The sequence below is a fragment of the Helianthus annuus genome, chromosome 14 (genome assembly GCF_002127325.2).
Source record: "Helianthus annuus cultivar XRQ/B chromosome 14, HanXRQr2.0-SUNRISE, whole genome shotgun sequence".
In the NCBI taxonomy this organism is placed as follows: domain Eukaryota; kingdom Viridiplantae; phylum Streptophyta; class Magnoliopsida; order Asterales; family Asteraceae; genus Helianthus; species Helianthus annuus.
The window spans coordinates 172,116,708-172,133,533 of record NC_035446.2 but is presented as its reverse complement, the minus strand read 5'-3'; the positions used below and the strand labels follow the sequence as shown (position 1 = coordinate 172,133,533).

Here is a 16,826-nt window from a genome sequence, read left to right as displayed (position 1 = left end):
TATGAAAGTTGTGGGTAAGTATGTATAGAAGGTGCTTAAGGTGGAGTCCATATGAGAATTCGGATTTGAATGTATGGTTTGGTAAAATTATGCATTAAGAACTTGTACCTTATGCTTCAATGGTGTGATGCTCGCCATGTAATTGATGCGCTTGATTTATGGTGATTAAGAGTGAATGTGTACGAATGTGAAATGAATAGTTTATTGATAAGTGATAATGTTGGAGTTATGTCGTGTACGTATGTAAGATGATAATTTTGATTAAGTGAATGTTGAACAATGCGGTTGTCGAATGTAGAGTTATGAAAACATAAGTATGTGTATATTGTGTATGTGACTTGGTGATCATGTAGTTGTATGTGTTATACAACATTATGTATGAAATTAATATAATGTCACTAATATGGTCTATTATATCAACATAAATGCGTGTTCGAAATTGGAAGTTATATGCTAGAAGGTTGACTTTCTGAAAGTCAACAGAGAATCCATAGCATGGTTAGGCATTTTGACACAAATATAAGAATCGAGAGATCATGGAATATGTGTTAGATCAATTATGTGTTATGTGTGATAACGAATTTAGATTTCAATGATATTGAAACTATGTGGTTGACCAATCATGTCGTATGCGTGTTAGTGAAAGTCAATGTAGATAAGAGTTGGAAAATGTGTGTTAATATGAATGAGCATGAATACTAACATTAATATGGCATGACGGCATGAAAGAATAGGAACTACACTAGCATGGACCAAGCATGGAAGGCTAACGGGTCAAGATGAGGCAAGCAAGCGGGTATGAACACGGATGCACAAGGTAAGTGATTTTCGTAATCACTTCTTAGTTTGTTTAAGTAATATAATGTTTTAATTAATTAAACATGATGTTGAGATCAAATATGTGATGAAGTCCTTCGTCGTAAATGATGAGAATAAAGTTGAACAAAACGCCCTTGATGGGTATATTGGGCAAACGATCTTAAAAGTAGTTTAGAAACAAGCTAATCGATTGGTGTAATGTTTTGGTCAAGTATGAAAGTGAGGAGTATAGGGTTTTGTATGTCGTAGACCTTTTTATGCACGAATACCCATAACGTGTAACACCCCAAAAATAAAAGAATATGTAGTAATATGGTACCTAAATGTGGGATCCTAAAGAATATGTAGTAATATGGTACCTAAATGTGGGATCCTAAAGAATATGTAGTAATATGGTACCTAAATGTGGGATCCTAAAGAATATGTAGTAATATGGTACCTAAATGTGGGATCCTAAAGAATATGTAGTAATATGGTACCTAAATGTGGGATCCTAAAGAATATGTAGTAATATGGTACCTAAATGTGGGATCCTAAAGAATATGTAGTAATATGGTACCTAAATGTGGGATCCTAAAGAATATGTAGTAATATGGTACCTAAATGTGGGATCCTAAAGAATATGTAGTAATATGGTACCTAAATGTGGGATCCTAAAGAATATGTAGTAATATGGTACCTAAATGTGGGATCCTAAAGAATATGTAGTAATATGGTACCTAAATGTGGGATCCTAAAGAATATGTAGTAATATGGTACCTAAATGTGGGATTCTAAGTTAAGAATGTACTTAATCCGGAGGTAGGATTTTAAGTTAATATGATAGAATGTGAATTTACAAGCATGTAGGAAGAAACGAGAGGTTAAACGGATAAACGGTTCAAAAGTTATGCGCGTTTTAGCGCGTACGAACGACAAAACAACATCAGTTTTGCCAGACGCCTTATTTAGCTGTTTACGGGTGTTTCTGGCTACGGGTAAAGGCAAGGCCCGTCGCCGACGCCTCTAGGGCCGTCGCCGACGGCCTCCCCATGTCTCAAAAGCTGAAATCTTGTTATTTAAGTTGATTTATGTATCGTAGGCTTCGGTTTGTTACCCGTGGACTACGGCGGGTTTTCTAAACATGATTTGATCGTTCCTTAGATGTTTATGGGCTATAAATCAAAGTCTAAGTCCCATGTAAATATTGTATGATTATGTAAAGATGTAGGAAAGGTATGTACGTATGTAGTTGTGTATGTATGTATGTGTAAAGATATATATGAGGGTATGCACGTAAGTAAAGTTGTAGGAAAGGCATGTGTGTATGTAGATGTGTATGTATGTTTGTATGTAAGTACGTATGCATGCATGAATTGATATGTTTGAATTTTAACGTTACTAATTATGCGTTTGAGGTCGGTATGTAATGCAGGAATGAGTACATCGGATTCTTATGAAATTTAAGCCCAACCCGGAATAAGAGGATGAGTAAGGATAGTTGGATGAACTAAAGTTAAATTGTCAAACGTTATTCAATCCTTAATTATATGAGTTTTAATGTTATATGATGTTTTCGTTGACTAATGGCTAAGTTGTATGTGACGCCCATAGGTGATACACGGACTTCTTCTGCTACTTAAGAGGTGAAGCGGACGTAAATCGAGTCAAGAGCAAGGATTACACGGATAGATCGACCATATAGTTGAAATATGTAACGTCTAGAAATGTGAAATTTTAGTATGAATGTTGTGAATTCTTTTATAGAACGTTTAACATTTTAGCTTTTGGAACCTTCTCGAAAGTAATGTCGTTAATAAGGAAGGAAATTTTTAAAGCTCTTTTCCGCTGCGTCATTTTTAAGGTAAAACGTGTTAGGGCGTAACAGTGCAGGTACTACACGTAATCGGCTGGTTATAGCTCCTTAGCATCTTAAGAAGTCTCACAAGCTTGATGCCTTGTCTGTTGAACAATATTTTTATTATTATTTTGATCCCCTGTGGATACCATTCGACTATTTGTGATACATTCGATATTACAATCAAAGGTTGAATTATATTTATCTTTATGCTTCCGCTGTGCATTCATATAATTGTGTGGTTTGACTATATTGTTGCCAACTACGTCACGGTAATCCCCCACCGGGCCCACCGGTGATACACGTGGAAATCGGGGTGTGACAGGGTCTCAGGCGAAAATGGTGACGACCTTGTGGTTTAAAGATGGAAATGGACGACCAGTAGTGAAGATGACGAAGATGTTGGACGAGGAAATCCTAACTATGAACTCCAGCAACGGCTGATAGGGTTCCGGCGACATGATTTAAGCTTCGAAGAGAGTGGTGTGGTGGTTGTTATTTTAGGGTGTACATTTTGATCGAAGGGCTTGAAGAGAGTGACGGTGGCGGCCGGAGCTGGTGGTTATGGTTGTTTATATGATTTAACAATGGTTGCAGATATTGAAGTATCTTATTATTGTGGTGGTGATGATGGTGATTCGGTGGTAGACTAGTAGCAGTGGGTGGAAGATGCAAAAGAAGAGTCAGATTGGGGGAGATTGATGATGGTGAGTTAGAGAGAGAGTTTAATACTGTATATTTTTTTTTATTTTTAAGTTTGGTATAAATAGTCCTTAAATATATATATATATTTTTTTTTTTGCAAAATAGCCCTGGAAATGTGCAATGATAAAAATGCCTTCATGTGCAAGGCACATGACCATACTTAACCAAAAAATCTATCTAGGTTTAGCCTAAAGGACATAACGTGCATGATTTTGAAACGTTAAGGACAAACTCGTCAAATTTAAAGGTAAAAGGCACCGCCTGCAAGTTGGTACAAACATAAAGGACAAAACTTGTAATTTAATCTTTGAGTAAAATGCACTTATAGTCCCTATGGTTTTGTAAAATAACACCTATAGTCCCCAACTTTTGGAAATTACACCGGTGCTCCCTGTGGTTTGATAATTTGTTACTCGGATGGTCCCTGGAGTGGATGGGGGTTAGTTTTCCCAGTTACGTCCATCTGAAATTACTTATTAACCCTTCTCTTAAAAAAACAAATAACCCCAAACTTAATAATTTAATACCCATCATCATCATCTTTAATACCCAGTCACCATTGTCAAGAACTTCATAACTATACCCATCATCATCATCTTTAATACTCATCTTCATCATTACACACCCCAAACTCAATAAACACTTCGTATCTTTCTCTCTAAAACAAAACAAACCCTAATTCATAAACTTCAACCGCCAACACCTGCAAATCTAAACCCTAATTCATGTTCTTACTAATGCAAATCGATTCATGGCGTCAATATTGAAGTCCGATTTCGAACTTGACATCAATTTCACAGAAAAAATTGTAGAAAATAACGACTTAGATTTTATGTATACTTTGTAGAATGAAATTGGTTGTAAATCTTGTTATCATAAAAAATAAAGAAGGGGCTGACGATTACAAATCGTCGGAGATGAAAAGGCTGTGGTGGCGACTCGCCGGAGACGAAGAGATAGAGATATAACTTGCCGGAGAAGAAGAGGCAACAATTATATGAAGCGCAGAAAGGGTTTTTATTTTTCCTGCAAACGACAATCCTCATTGATCCGTAATCACAAACCTGAAAACTACAATAAACAAATATCTCTGGCCAACAATTTGCAGATCCCGTCTGAAATCTCTGGTCAACAAACAACCTGCAATTCGCGTCTGCACATCGCCGGAGAGGGTTCTTGTGGTGGTGGCTCGGAGTGAACGGCGGGGTGGTTCGGAGTGAACGTTGGTGATGGTGCGGTTTGTGTTTGAGATCAGAGAAAGAGGGATATGATGTATGGGTTAACAGAGTATGTGTGGGGTTTTTGTGTATTTTTAATATTTTATAAAAGCAAGGGGCAAATAAGTAATTTCAGATGGACTTAACTGAGAAAACTAAACCCCATCCACTCTAGGGACCATCCGAGTAACAAACTGTCAAACCACAGGGAGCACCGGTGTAATTTCCAAAAGTTGGGGACGACAGATGTTATTTTACAAAACCACAAAGTCTATCCGTGCATTTTACTCTTAATCTTAATCTTTAGAATGCTATGTCACTAAGGTTGAATCAGATTTAATTGGACAAAACTACAAATAATAAAGTTCTGAATGCAATGATCCAAAGTTGTAAATGCATAATCTTCTAGAAAGATGGCCCTACTTATAATTAATTAATTATAAATTATTAATGGACCTATTTGTTGACGTCTCAGTGTTGTCTTGTTTCTGGAATCGAACTTTAAGAAAACACAACGTAAATAACATCATTTAATTTGATTAAAGAAGGTTAAAACTTGAAAAAGCTATAAGGGCATACGGAGTGGATGCGGCAAAGGGGCGGTAAAGGAGTTTGCCGCGCGGCAAACACCGCCGCCGACAAACTTTGATCGCGGCAAAAGAACAAGATCGGTGATGGATTACCGATTCAAGAAGCATGAGAGAGAGGGTAGTGAGAGAGAGAGAGGGGTATTGTGGGTGGGGTCCATTCCTATCTCAACCAATCACACCTTTTTCCTTTTTTTTTAAAAAATAGTTTACCACTTCACCAAGTGTTTAAACCATTGCCAACATTTTTCACCAAAGTTTAAACACTTTTGCCTAATTGACATGGCGCGCTCTGATTGGTCGGTTTTTTGTTTTGCCACTTTAAAGTGTTTAACCACTCCTTATACCCTAAGACCATAGGTAATGGTTAATGCCCACTAAGGGGCATTTTTCACCACATCATCATCATAATGCCCTTTTAAAAAAGGTGTAATGGTTAATGCCCATTTCATTTATTACTTTCCATTATTTTTCTTCTCTTTGGGCATTATTATAGAAATGCCCCTCACTCTTCATGCCCCTATAATGCCCATGAGTAATGGTGTAAGGGCATTATCAAATTCTTTCATGCCCTTATAAAGCCTCATTACATATGGTCTAAGGTTGTTGTCACATAACTTGAATTAACGGTTTAAATCATGCAATCAACCTTTTGTAGAATGAAAAATAAACATATGTTGCGTTGACACTCCCCTAAACCCAGGATACACGAAAGTCTTGTGCACCGAGTTTGCTCTAAGTTGCTTAAATAGCTACCGAAATGATGCAGTTTTGCGTGCAATCAAATGGCTTAAGAACGATTAGTAAATCAATGATGATAAATTGAACCAAATATTCCAAGAACAAAGTTCTTTTTATAAAATTCAATCAAAAACCGACTAAAACATAAACCCTAGATCTTAATTTATAATGAATAAAAAAGAGATAAACTAGGAAATTGAAATCCCCACAAAATAGGCAACTAAATAAAAAGACTAAAATTCAAATAATAAAATATTAATATTGTTTGTGCTTGTATCCGGATGCTTATGCATCATACTCCCCATCTTCGAAAAAAACTCGTCCACGAGTTTTGTCTTTGAACCACAGCCACCCGGATCAAAAGGAATCTCAACCCGATTTTTCTGCACAATTATCATGACCCACCTAAAAAGCTCAAGTTCACGGATTGTCTCGTCCGACTCTAGATTTTTACCACGGGGGTCGAACAGGATATTGAACCGTTTACCGTCCGCTATCACATTGTCCTTCTTCAATAATTTTGCTCCAACTGTCATTATTGGTGTTGCATTTTCTAAATACGGCATAGCCTTATTTGCTAAAATAATTTCATTGTAATTAAATGGCCAACGTGGTAAATTATCTTGCATTGGTGGAATCTTAGGTGTAGTCTCTACCACCTCAATATGCTCTTCAAAAGTAATATCCAAATCATGAAGTACACCAACAAATAACATAGATTTTAACCCCACGTGAGTTGCATGTAATTTATCCACCAAAAATTCACCAATTCATGCTTAACCAATATATTATTTAGTTGAATATTCGGTGAATAATGCTTTGTAATTGAAGAGTTATCATCCTCGCAAATATCTTCTGTTTGAATTTTAGAGTGGATAGCGGCTTTTAAATTTATCGATGAAAACTTTGAACTCACCACAATAGTCGGCTTTTTTGTTGGCCTTGGTAGAACCGGATCAGAATGTAGGTATTCTCCAATCATTGTAGCACCACCGTCAGCCATCGTACCACTAACCAAAGCCATTGTGCCACATTTATTATCGTTCAAAAATTCCGCAATATTACTTACAGACACCTTTGAATCTTCTGTCATCTCCTTCGGTAAGAACCTTCTATCCAAATCCATGATTTTCTTTGTACCACATCTATCAAACCCCCACCAATTCCCGTCCCTGAACTTTAGGCTCTTGTCAATAATAGTCCTTGAAGTTTAACTTTTTGCTTATTTTTAGTCCTAATCTACGTTGGATTGTATATTTTCTTGGAATGTCTAAGTATGCGTAGGAAATGCCTAATTCTATATGATTTGAATGCCTAAATCTATGATTTGAATGTCTATTCGGAATGCCTAATGTTGAAATGCCTAAATGAGGAATGTCTATATGTGGGATTGCCTAAATTCTATACGATTAGAATGCCTAAATGTCTATATACTTGGAATGTCTAACTCTATGTGCTTGAAATGTCTAAATCTACGTTGGAATGCCTAAAATCTATTTGGTGCCGGACTCCTTAGACTCGTGAAACTTGATTCTTGGTTGAACGAGAGACTGGAGCCTTGTCACTAGCGGAATCTATTTAACCTTGTAAACTTTTGATATGTATGCTATAATCTGGTCATTCTATTACTCGAATAAAACACAACGTTTAATCTAACTCGCAAAACAAGCCAAAACTGGGAATACGGAAAGGTTGGGTTGGGTTGGCTAGAGTGGCCATCCGATCGGATTGTCACCCTACCGGATGACCACCCGATCGGACAGCTGTCCGATCGGACGGCCGTCCGAACCAAACACACTTCCCTTTTCTCCCCCCTCTCTCAACTATAAATAGACATGTCACATCACCCTTTCAGTGATGTGACAGCTCTGCTCGACCAAGACACGCGCACACGTCTTTTTCCTCATTCTCTCATCGTTTTCGGTACGTTTTAGGCTAGATCTTTGTACTTTCTTGATCTACACATCATTCTCTACGTGATTCTCACTTGAAATCACACTTTTCACCGTGAAATCTCTTAGATCTGAGTTCTTGAGGGTGATGTCATCATGGTGGTTGTACAAACTACCATGTGATGTCATTCTAAGCAAGATTTAGCTCTTATCTAAGGTATTTCATGCGTTTTTACATAAAATTTAACCTAAATCTATGCTTTTCATATAAAATTTGGGACATTCTTCATCTTTTCTTCCACTTTTGCCTCATTTTGGTAGAAACCGGATCTAAACGACTTGATGCATAGTCTAAAGTCAGCTTGGATCTAAGTTTTACCGGAAAAGACGAGCATGAGATGGATTCTGACATGAGTTCGTTAAGGACAGACGACTGAATGGATAGGGGTGATTCCCACCCGATCAGGACGGCCTCGTGCTAACGAATTTACTGTTGTCACAGTACGTAACGTGCCATCACTGATAAACTAGAAACTTAGAGTTTTCGCAAAATTGGTAAACTATCAAAACTGGAAGTCTGATCGAATGGCAACCCGATCGAACAACCGTCCGATCGAGCAGCCGTCCGATTGGGACAACCAGGGATATCTGCACTCGGACCAAGTGGCAATCCGATCGGATTACCATCCGAACGAACAGCCACCTAAGTCCCTTTGTTCATAAACATCACTCGTGTGGCAACCCGATCGGGTGGCCATCCGATCGGGCAGCCCTCTCATTCTCTTCAGCAATGCGTGTCGTCTGATCGACCGACAATCCGTTCGGACGACCATCCGAATGGACAACCATTCGATCCAATGGCCAACTAGAAATTTTAAGCAACCTCGTTATTCTGCCCGACTCTTATCCTATTGTAATCTAATCAGGCTAACTCAAAAAGAGCTCCCTTTGATCCAATAACAGTTGCGACTGTTAAGCAATCACTGTGAGTATACTCGATCCCCTTTTTACTTTAAACTTTTGGGGTGTAACATGTATTCTATTAAACTAAGTACTTTTGGCAATCTATACTCTATCCTATGTGTTTGTGAAAACTTGTGCATTCTAGTATTCTATTTGTGCTATGTGACGTTTAATCCAGGGTGTTTAGTTCCGCCTTAACAATAGTAGCGCTATAGAGGGTGCACCTCTCCCATTATTCTTCGGGGGTATTGTTAGGAGGATTCTAGTTTACCTTGAGTCTTGGGTAAACACTAAAGCATAGTGATACTTGGGCTATCACTGCGTGGACCGCGACACTAGCACGGCTGAAGCTATTTTATTGCTTACACTGTGGATATGAGTTGCTTTAATCTATTATTCTATCATCAAACTTGTATACTCGCCAATACTTTTGTATTGATATTTTAATACATGTTGCAGGTTGATAGGTTGAGATGGATCATGGAAATCAAGCTAGGGGAATGCCTAGAAAACGTCGCCTAGTGAACTAGAAACTTTTGAATGCTTGAACAATCTTGTTATGTTTTGTACTCGATGTCTGATGTTGGGTTTTGATTTAGACAAAATTTATGCATGAAATCAATTAATTTCTATTGTCACAATAGTGTTATGGAGATCTCATGAGCAATCTGAACGCCTAGTGCTCGCACCCCAATGTTTCCGCCATCGGTTGGTGTGTGACATGAAAGAATGGATTACCTTTGTGTAATAGCCCAGCGTAACCGCACCATGATATTGTCCGCTTTGGCAGCCAGCACGCCCTCAGCGTCTGCCCCTCACGGTTTTAAAAACGCGTCATGATGGTGAAGGTATCCAGCCCCTTATAAGGAAGCCTTAGTTTCCCTTCACAACCGATGTGGGATATCACACTTTGATTGTGATTGAGACCCAACACTAGCCGTCGGACCATCTATCACCACCACAGAACCACTAGAAGCTATCACATCACCTCCGTTTTTTACCGCTTTAACACATTCAACATTACGACCTTTGGAACCAGATTCATCATCCGGTAAGTTCCAATCACCACCAGTAACCCAAGAATACCATTCCTCGTCCCCGTATTCATCATATACGGGAGGAGAATCATAGATAGTGTCGCCATTGGTAGGATGCTCCTCATCCCCGACGAATCCTTCCTGTTCCGTTTCCTCCCATGTCGACGGTACCTTAAGATCGTGGATCCGTTGCTTGAGTCGTTGGATCTCATTAAGTAATTCGAGGTCTTGGACTCGTTGCCGTAGTCTTCTGATCTTAAAATCCCGTGGTTCAGCACCAACCCTTCCACTGCCTCGGTCGGCGATTCTGCAGGTAGGATGTCTGCCTTCTCCACGAGCACGTGATTCGGGACCATCTCCGTCGTTGTCTCGGTTGGCGATTCTACAAGCATAAGAGCAATCACTATCACGTCGAGCCATTTGAAAACCAAAGCTCTGATACCAACTGATGCAGTTACGCGTGCAATCAAATGGCTCAAGAACGATTAGTAAATCAATGAAGATAAATTGAACCAAAGGTTCCAAGAATAAAGTTCTTTTTATAAAATTCAATCACAAACTGACTAAAACATAAACCCTAGATCCTAATTTATAATGAATAAAAAAAAGATAAACAAGGAAATTAAAATCCCCACAAAATAGACAACTAAATAAAACGACTAACATTCAAATAATAAAATATTAATATTGTTTGTACTTGTATCCGGATGCTCCTGCATCACGAAACTTTTTATTTTATATACTTTTGCAAAGTAAATAAATGATGCGTTGACAATTAATGATGAGGTGCATCTATTTTTTCCTTACTTTTTTTATAATATATAATTAGATTGTTGTTATGGGTTAAGTGTTACGGTGGCAACGTCTTATTTATTTATAGCCGGAGACATTTTGTGTGATACGTTAATCATATGAAAACATGTGTTTTAACACATGTTAGTGGTGTCCGCTTTTATAGTTTTCGATTGATGTAAAACACGTGTCGATATCTTGTTGAGCATATCTCATATGTCATATGAATGCTATACCAAGCACCAGTATCATAACAAACCAAACCGATACCATTCGAAAACCCGTTACAAAGCGCGAGAAATCCCACGGGTTAATTTTTAATTGGGTGCATAAAATCTTATTATTTCGGGACAGACTCTGCTTGCCCTGTGGTTTGTCAGTTGTCCGCAACTCACAAATCACCATCACACGTTGTCTTATGTGGCTGAACCCCCGTTTGACATCACGGGCATAAAATTGTGACAGATTCAGATGCAACTCAACTCACCAACCCCTACTCATCCTTGTATCTAATCCAATCACTTCCAATCGGAGTTGAGAAAATGTCGTCGTCGTATTTTCTCCCTCTCCTTCAACCGTCTCCGACGTTACACCGCCGATCGCACCTATCTTCTTTCCAAATCAAACTAAAACCAACTTGCCGTTCGATGAATAACTATAATTCTTCTGACGCTACACTTGTGTTTGCTCCTACTTACGGTAACTCCAGTCGTCGATGCGTTAAGGTCAGATCAAATTTCAGTTTCCCGCTAATCTCTCCGTCAGATCACTGGGGTAACTGGACTGCTCTTTTTTCCATTGGCGCGATTGGTAGCTGGTAGTTTTTCATCTCTAGTATCTCAATTATAATCATCGGTTACGTTTTCGGATTAGTTGATGTTATGTTTTCATCTGTAAGGTCAGAGAAGACAACGATTGGGAATATGTTAAGTGGAGCGTTGATGAGCACATTGATTGGACTAGTTGCTAGTAATTTGGGGCTTATTTCTAGTGAAGCCCATGCTTATCCGATTGTGTTGGAGTATCTGTTGCCATTAGCTGTTCCCTTGTTGTTGTTTAGGGCGGATATGTTTCGAGTTTTTCGCTCAACTGGGAAGCTGCTTTTGGCTTTCTTGATTGGATCAGGTGACCTTCTTGTTGAACTATTATTGGTACTTTGGTATTACCTTTTTTATTGACTTGTGAACTTGATTCATCTGTTGTTTTTACAGTGGCAACTACGGTTGGAACGGTTGTGGCTTATTGGATGGTTCCAATGCGGCAACTTGGTGGAGAAGGCTGGAAAATAGCTGCTGCTTTAATGGGTAGACATATTGGTGGAGGTAATGGACCTTCTGTAATCTGTATTGACCATTGACAATCTATATAATTACTGAATAATAGTTTACAGCTTAATTCAACAATTTAACAGCTATTATTCCAACAACCAAATGTGACCAAAATTTAACAGCTGATTCGTTATGCAACACATAGCTTTATTAACAATTGAACACATGTGAAGAAACACTGAACTAATTTTAGGTTTATTAGTTTGGTTTATGTTTCAAACATGAGGGTTAATCTTCTTAAAACTTTCCTGAGCTCCGATGTGATCCAATCCTTCTTGCAAAACAACAACACCGTTAGCTCGTTAAGAGGGGAATATGGGGGTTTCCCTCTTAACCAGACTCCGGCGTGAGAATAAGTAACCGTTTTGAGGAGATAATAGTGTGTGTTAAGAGTGAGAGTAGAGAGAACGGAATGTTTAACCTGAGTATGGAGGTCTCTATTTATAGTCGGAGTGATGTAAGAGGAGATGGGCTGATGGGCCTTGGGCCGGAAGGCAACGACAAGGAATATCCTCTTTGTCTCACTAGCATCGACCGTTGGTGGTTTCTAGAAGATCTCCGGTGCTGGCGCACCTTGATTGGAGCCACGTGTCTTCCTTGTCGTCTCTGTCGCCCTACTGACATCAGTAGGTGAGTGGAGATCACGGGGCAGTTGTCGCCGCCCCCTGATTGGTGCTACGTAGGCGTCCTTGTGTACTCTCTGTCTCCTGCACAACTGTTAGTCGTGGAGCACGATAGAGCACAGCCTGGTGGACGCTGATTGGCTTGCTCTTCTGCCATTCGTACCTTTGGTACTTTCTGAAGTGGCCCTGCGCCGTAACTCTTGCGCGACCCTTGTTGTGCACATAACTATCCCGCACAAGGTTGTAGGAGTTGAGGGCTCTTGTTCAGAATACTAAATGTAAAAATGATGTTATCCCTTCTCTGGGACTCGCGCGCGGCTCAGGTTTTATGTAAGTAGCCCGAACGAGGTCTATCGATTAATCAGCTTTTTGAATAAGGAGTATGGTCCAGCGCGCGCCCTGAATGGTCTGCGCGGCTTTTTAGGACCATACCCCTTCAACATGGAAAACATAAAATCGCGGATACAACACAAGGATCATCACAAGATCAAATCACATCATATTGGTAACAAAAAAATTGCTATCTGCAAAGGAGGCAACATATCAGTTCTACTCTAAAATAGCAAGAGAACTAATTTATACCTGGTTTTGCAATAAGACTGTTAACAAGAAATAAGGAGCCTGAATGGGCTGGCGTATCTTATACACGAGGTGCCTGAAGTGACGCCTCAGGAAATAAGTGTCCGCCTCAGGTCGCTTCATGGAATCGCGTCGCTCCATATCCTTTGAAGCTATTTCCAGAATGTTTCCAATGCCTCACACTGAGGCACACATTTTCTTAAGGAAAAATTACATGTTTTGTCTTTTTATCTACAATTTTTCAGGCGGTGTCCTTTTTAACGAATGTTGACAGGCGGTGTCCTTTACTAGGTATTTTGTTGCAAGTTTAGTCCTTTACACCCAACCCAGTTAAAAAACTCTGTTAATTGTTGACAGGCGGTGTCCTTTACTAGGTATTTTCTTGCAAGTTTAGTCCTTTACCTAGGTATTTTGTTGCAAGTTTAGTCCTTTACCTAGGTATTTTGTTGCAAGTTTAGTACTTTACACCCAACAATTAACAGGGTTTTTTAACTGGGTTGGGTGTAAAGGACTAAACTTGCAACAAAATGCCTAGTAAAGGACACCGCCTGTCAACATTCGTTAAAAAGGACACCGCCTGAAAAATTGTAGATAAAAGGACAAAACTTGTAATTTTTCCTTTTCTTAAAGCTAAGATATTTACATTTTTAAGTAATTAGGGTGTTATGAATATATGGCAATCCAAGTTGTATGCTAAATGTGTTATGTCTTTATTTTGGCTTGCTTTCAGCTTTGCATCTTATTAACGAATTTCTCGTTTCTGAAACTCTGTAGCTGTGAATTATGTTGCCATTGCTGAAGCCCTACAAGTTTCTCCTTCAGTTTTAGCTGCCGGTCTAGCTGCTGATAACGTTATCTGTGCAGTATATTTTGCGACATTGTTCGCACTAGCTGCTAAAATCCCTCCCGAGAGTTCACCAGTAACTACCGGTTTGTTATAATTCCACTTTTAAGCTTGTTATTTGTAATTAGGGCTGCAAACGAACCGAACGACACGAACAAGACCTTGTTCGTGTTCGTTCGTTAAGAAATATATGTGTTCGCGAACCGTTCACGAACACTTATCGAATGAGATTTTAGGTTTGTGTTCGTTTGTTAAGGAAATGAACTTGTTCGTGTTCGTTTGTGTTTGTTTGTTAATTTTAGGCAACGAACAAAAACGAACGTTGGCGAACACAAATGAGCACAAACTAATGTTCATGAACACAAATGGAAATAAACGAACACTAACAATTGTTTCATGAACAAAATATATAATACACTGACACTTATTAGATATTTCATTTGTTGGAATTTTGAAGTATTTAAATAGATATAAAAACTAAAAACACTAATGAACTATCGAACACAAACGGACACGTTACCGAACGTTCACGAACATAAACGAACGAACATGACCTCTGTTCATGTTTGTTCATTTAACTAAACGAACGAAATAACAAACGAACACAAACGAACTTCCCGCCGAACGGTTCACGAACTGTTCGCCGAACATTTGGTTCATTTGCAGCCCTATTTGTAATCTATTTTGTGGACCAAACTGAACGGTCAGTCATCTCTTTATGTTTGCTTTCATTTTGTAATATACTTTTATTTCAAACTGATAGATGCTGAAGAGGAAGTGAAATCAGAATATGGGAACAGACTTCCGTTGCTGCCATCTGCAACGGCCCTAGCCGTATCTTTCGCCATCTGTAAACTTGGCAGTTTTGTGACAAAATATTTTGCAATTCAAGGTGGAAGCCTTCCAGCTGTTACGGCTATTGTTGTTGTGTTAGCAACTGTATTTCCAAAGCAGTTTACTCACCTTGCACCTGCGGGTGAGGTCATGGCCTTGATTCTAATGCAGGTTAAGCGTCCAACTTCTTATTAATCTTCCATAGTTGTAAAGTAGTTTTTCTAACATCAAATGTTTCTTCAGCATGATATGAGTTTTATATTCCGTATGCACTAGGCCATAATGTTGTTAGTATAATCTGCATAAATTGCTCGTTTCTTCACGAAACCTTATCTCTAGACATGACAAGTGTGATTCTAAGGATCGATAATCACAAACACCTATAGGCAATAATAATTGGAATAAGCCAATGATAATAACTATGTGGTTCAACAACAGGCGGGTTGGAAATGGGTTCATGCTGTATTAAGTTTTTTTTTTTTTTTTTTTTTTTTTTTTTTTTTTTTTTTGAGTGTGGGTCAAAATGGCCAATGGGGTTGACATGCAGATACTTTTTTTTTAATTTAATAAATACCTTCTTCTTAAAAATAATTGCAAACAACATATTTTTTAAAATAACAATTTAATGTGATAAAAAAAGAGAAAATTACGAAAATAGCCAAAGATCAGGGTTGACTTACGAAAATAGCCACCTCATGCGTCCTTGGAGTGGCGCATCACGGATTCAAATGCGCGGGATGCGTCTAGAAACAATGGGATGCGTCGTTGGAGCGAAACCCAATAGAAAATGGACACGTGGCGGCAGACTCCTCCAAGGGGTCAGACAGACTCCTCCAATGAGTCAGGCAGACTCCTCCGAGTGTGAGATCCAAGGCGTCAGGCCTGACCCCTTGGAAGAGTCTGCCTGACCCCTTGGAGGAGTCTGCCGCCACGTGTCCATTTTCTATTGGGTTTTGCTCCAAAGACGCATCCCGCGCATTTGAATCCGTGATGCGCCACTCCAAGGACGCATGAGGTGGCTATTTTCGTAATTCAACCATGGTCTTGGCTATTTTCGTAATTTTCTCTAAAAAAAATTGGGTGACTGTAAGCATAGAACCCAGTCCACCTTGGGGGAGTTTTGACCTTTCCGGCTCGTTCAACCTTTTTTCAAATCGAAACTGTAAATTTGAGTATTTTACACATTAGATATAATATGTAACTAAAATGGAGTAAATTTCAGGTATTTTTCACTGTTATTGGTGCAAGTGGGAACTTATGGAATGTGATAAACACAGCACCTAGTATATTCTTATTTGCTCTGGTCCAGCTGGCAGTTCATCTAGCAGTTATTTTGGGTTTAGGAAAGGTGTTTAGATTTGAGCTGAATCTGTTGTTGTTGGCATCAAATGCAAATGTTGGAGGGCCTACAACAGCTTGTGGAATGGCTACAGCCAAAGGATGGAGTTCGTTGGTCGTTCCTGCAATTCTTGCTGGAATTTTTGGTATTGCAATTGCTACTTTTCTAGGTGTCGCGTTTGGAGCTAAAGTCCTTCAGTACATGTAAACTATTTCGAGGTTTGTAGTTTGTACAGTTAAATGTAAGTTTTCTGTTTCAGATCGTGTCCTGGATAACTTTCTGTAGTGTGTCGTCTTACTTTCAATTAAAGTATTTCAAGTGTATAAAATCAGTATTCGAAAGTCTTGCAAAAAACGAGAATGCATTCTCTGTGAAAAACGAAGTACGCAAATCATCGATTCTCAACACAAAAAATCCAAACATGTATCAAACCACCGGGTCAGGTTGGACCCAAACCGGTTTTAGCTAAATTGTATTTTTTTTCTTATATTGTATATATAAATAAATATAACAACTATCGATGTAATCGAGTCGACTCAAGTTAATATAGTGTCATGTTTGAGACCTATGTTTTTTCTTCTTACATGGTATTTGAATCGAAACCTTTTATTTTTTAATATATAGCTCGACTCAAATACCAATGCAAAAATTATAACAAAATAATATTATAGAATATTAATATTAAGTTA

At 38.7% G+C, this 16,826-nt stretch overlaps 1 protein-coding gene across 1 annotated transcript; it reads left to right on the top strand.

Annotated features, from left to right (window-relative positions):
- The first annotated feature begins 10,958 nt into the window (after nt 1-10,958).
- LOC110905124 (uncharacterized membrane protein YjcL) lies at nt 10,959-16,491 on the top strand. Its single transcript, XM_022151007.2, has 6 exons — nt 10,959-11,407; nt 11,489-11,715; nt 11,802-11,912; nt 13,895-14,050; nt 14,728-14,969; nt 16,021-16,491. Exons 1-6 carry the CDS (start codon nt 11,133-11,135, stop codon nt 16,342-16,344), a joined length of 1,335 nt encoding a protein of 444 aa, XP_022006699.1. The 5' UTR covers nt 10,959-11,132; the 3' UTR covers nt 16,345-16,491.
- The last annotated feature ends 335 nt before the right edge of the window (nt 16,492-16,826 follow it).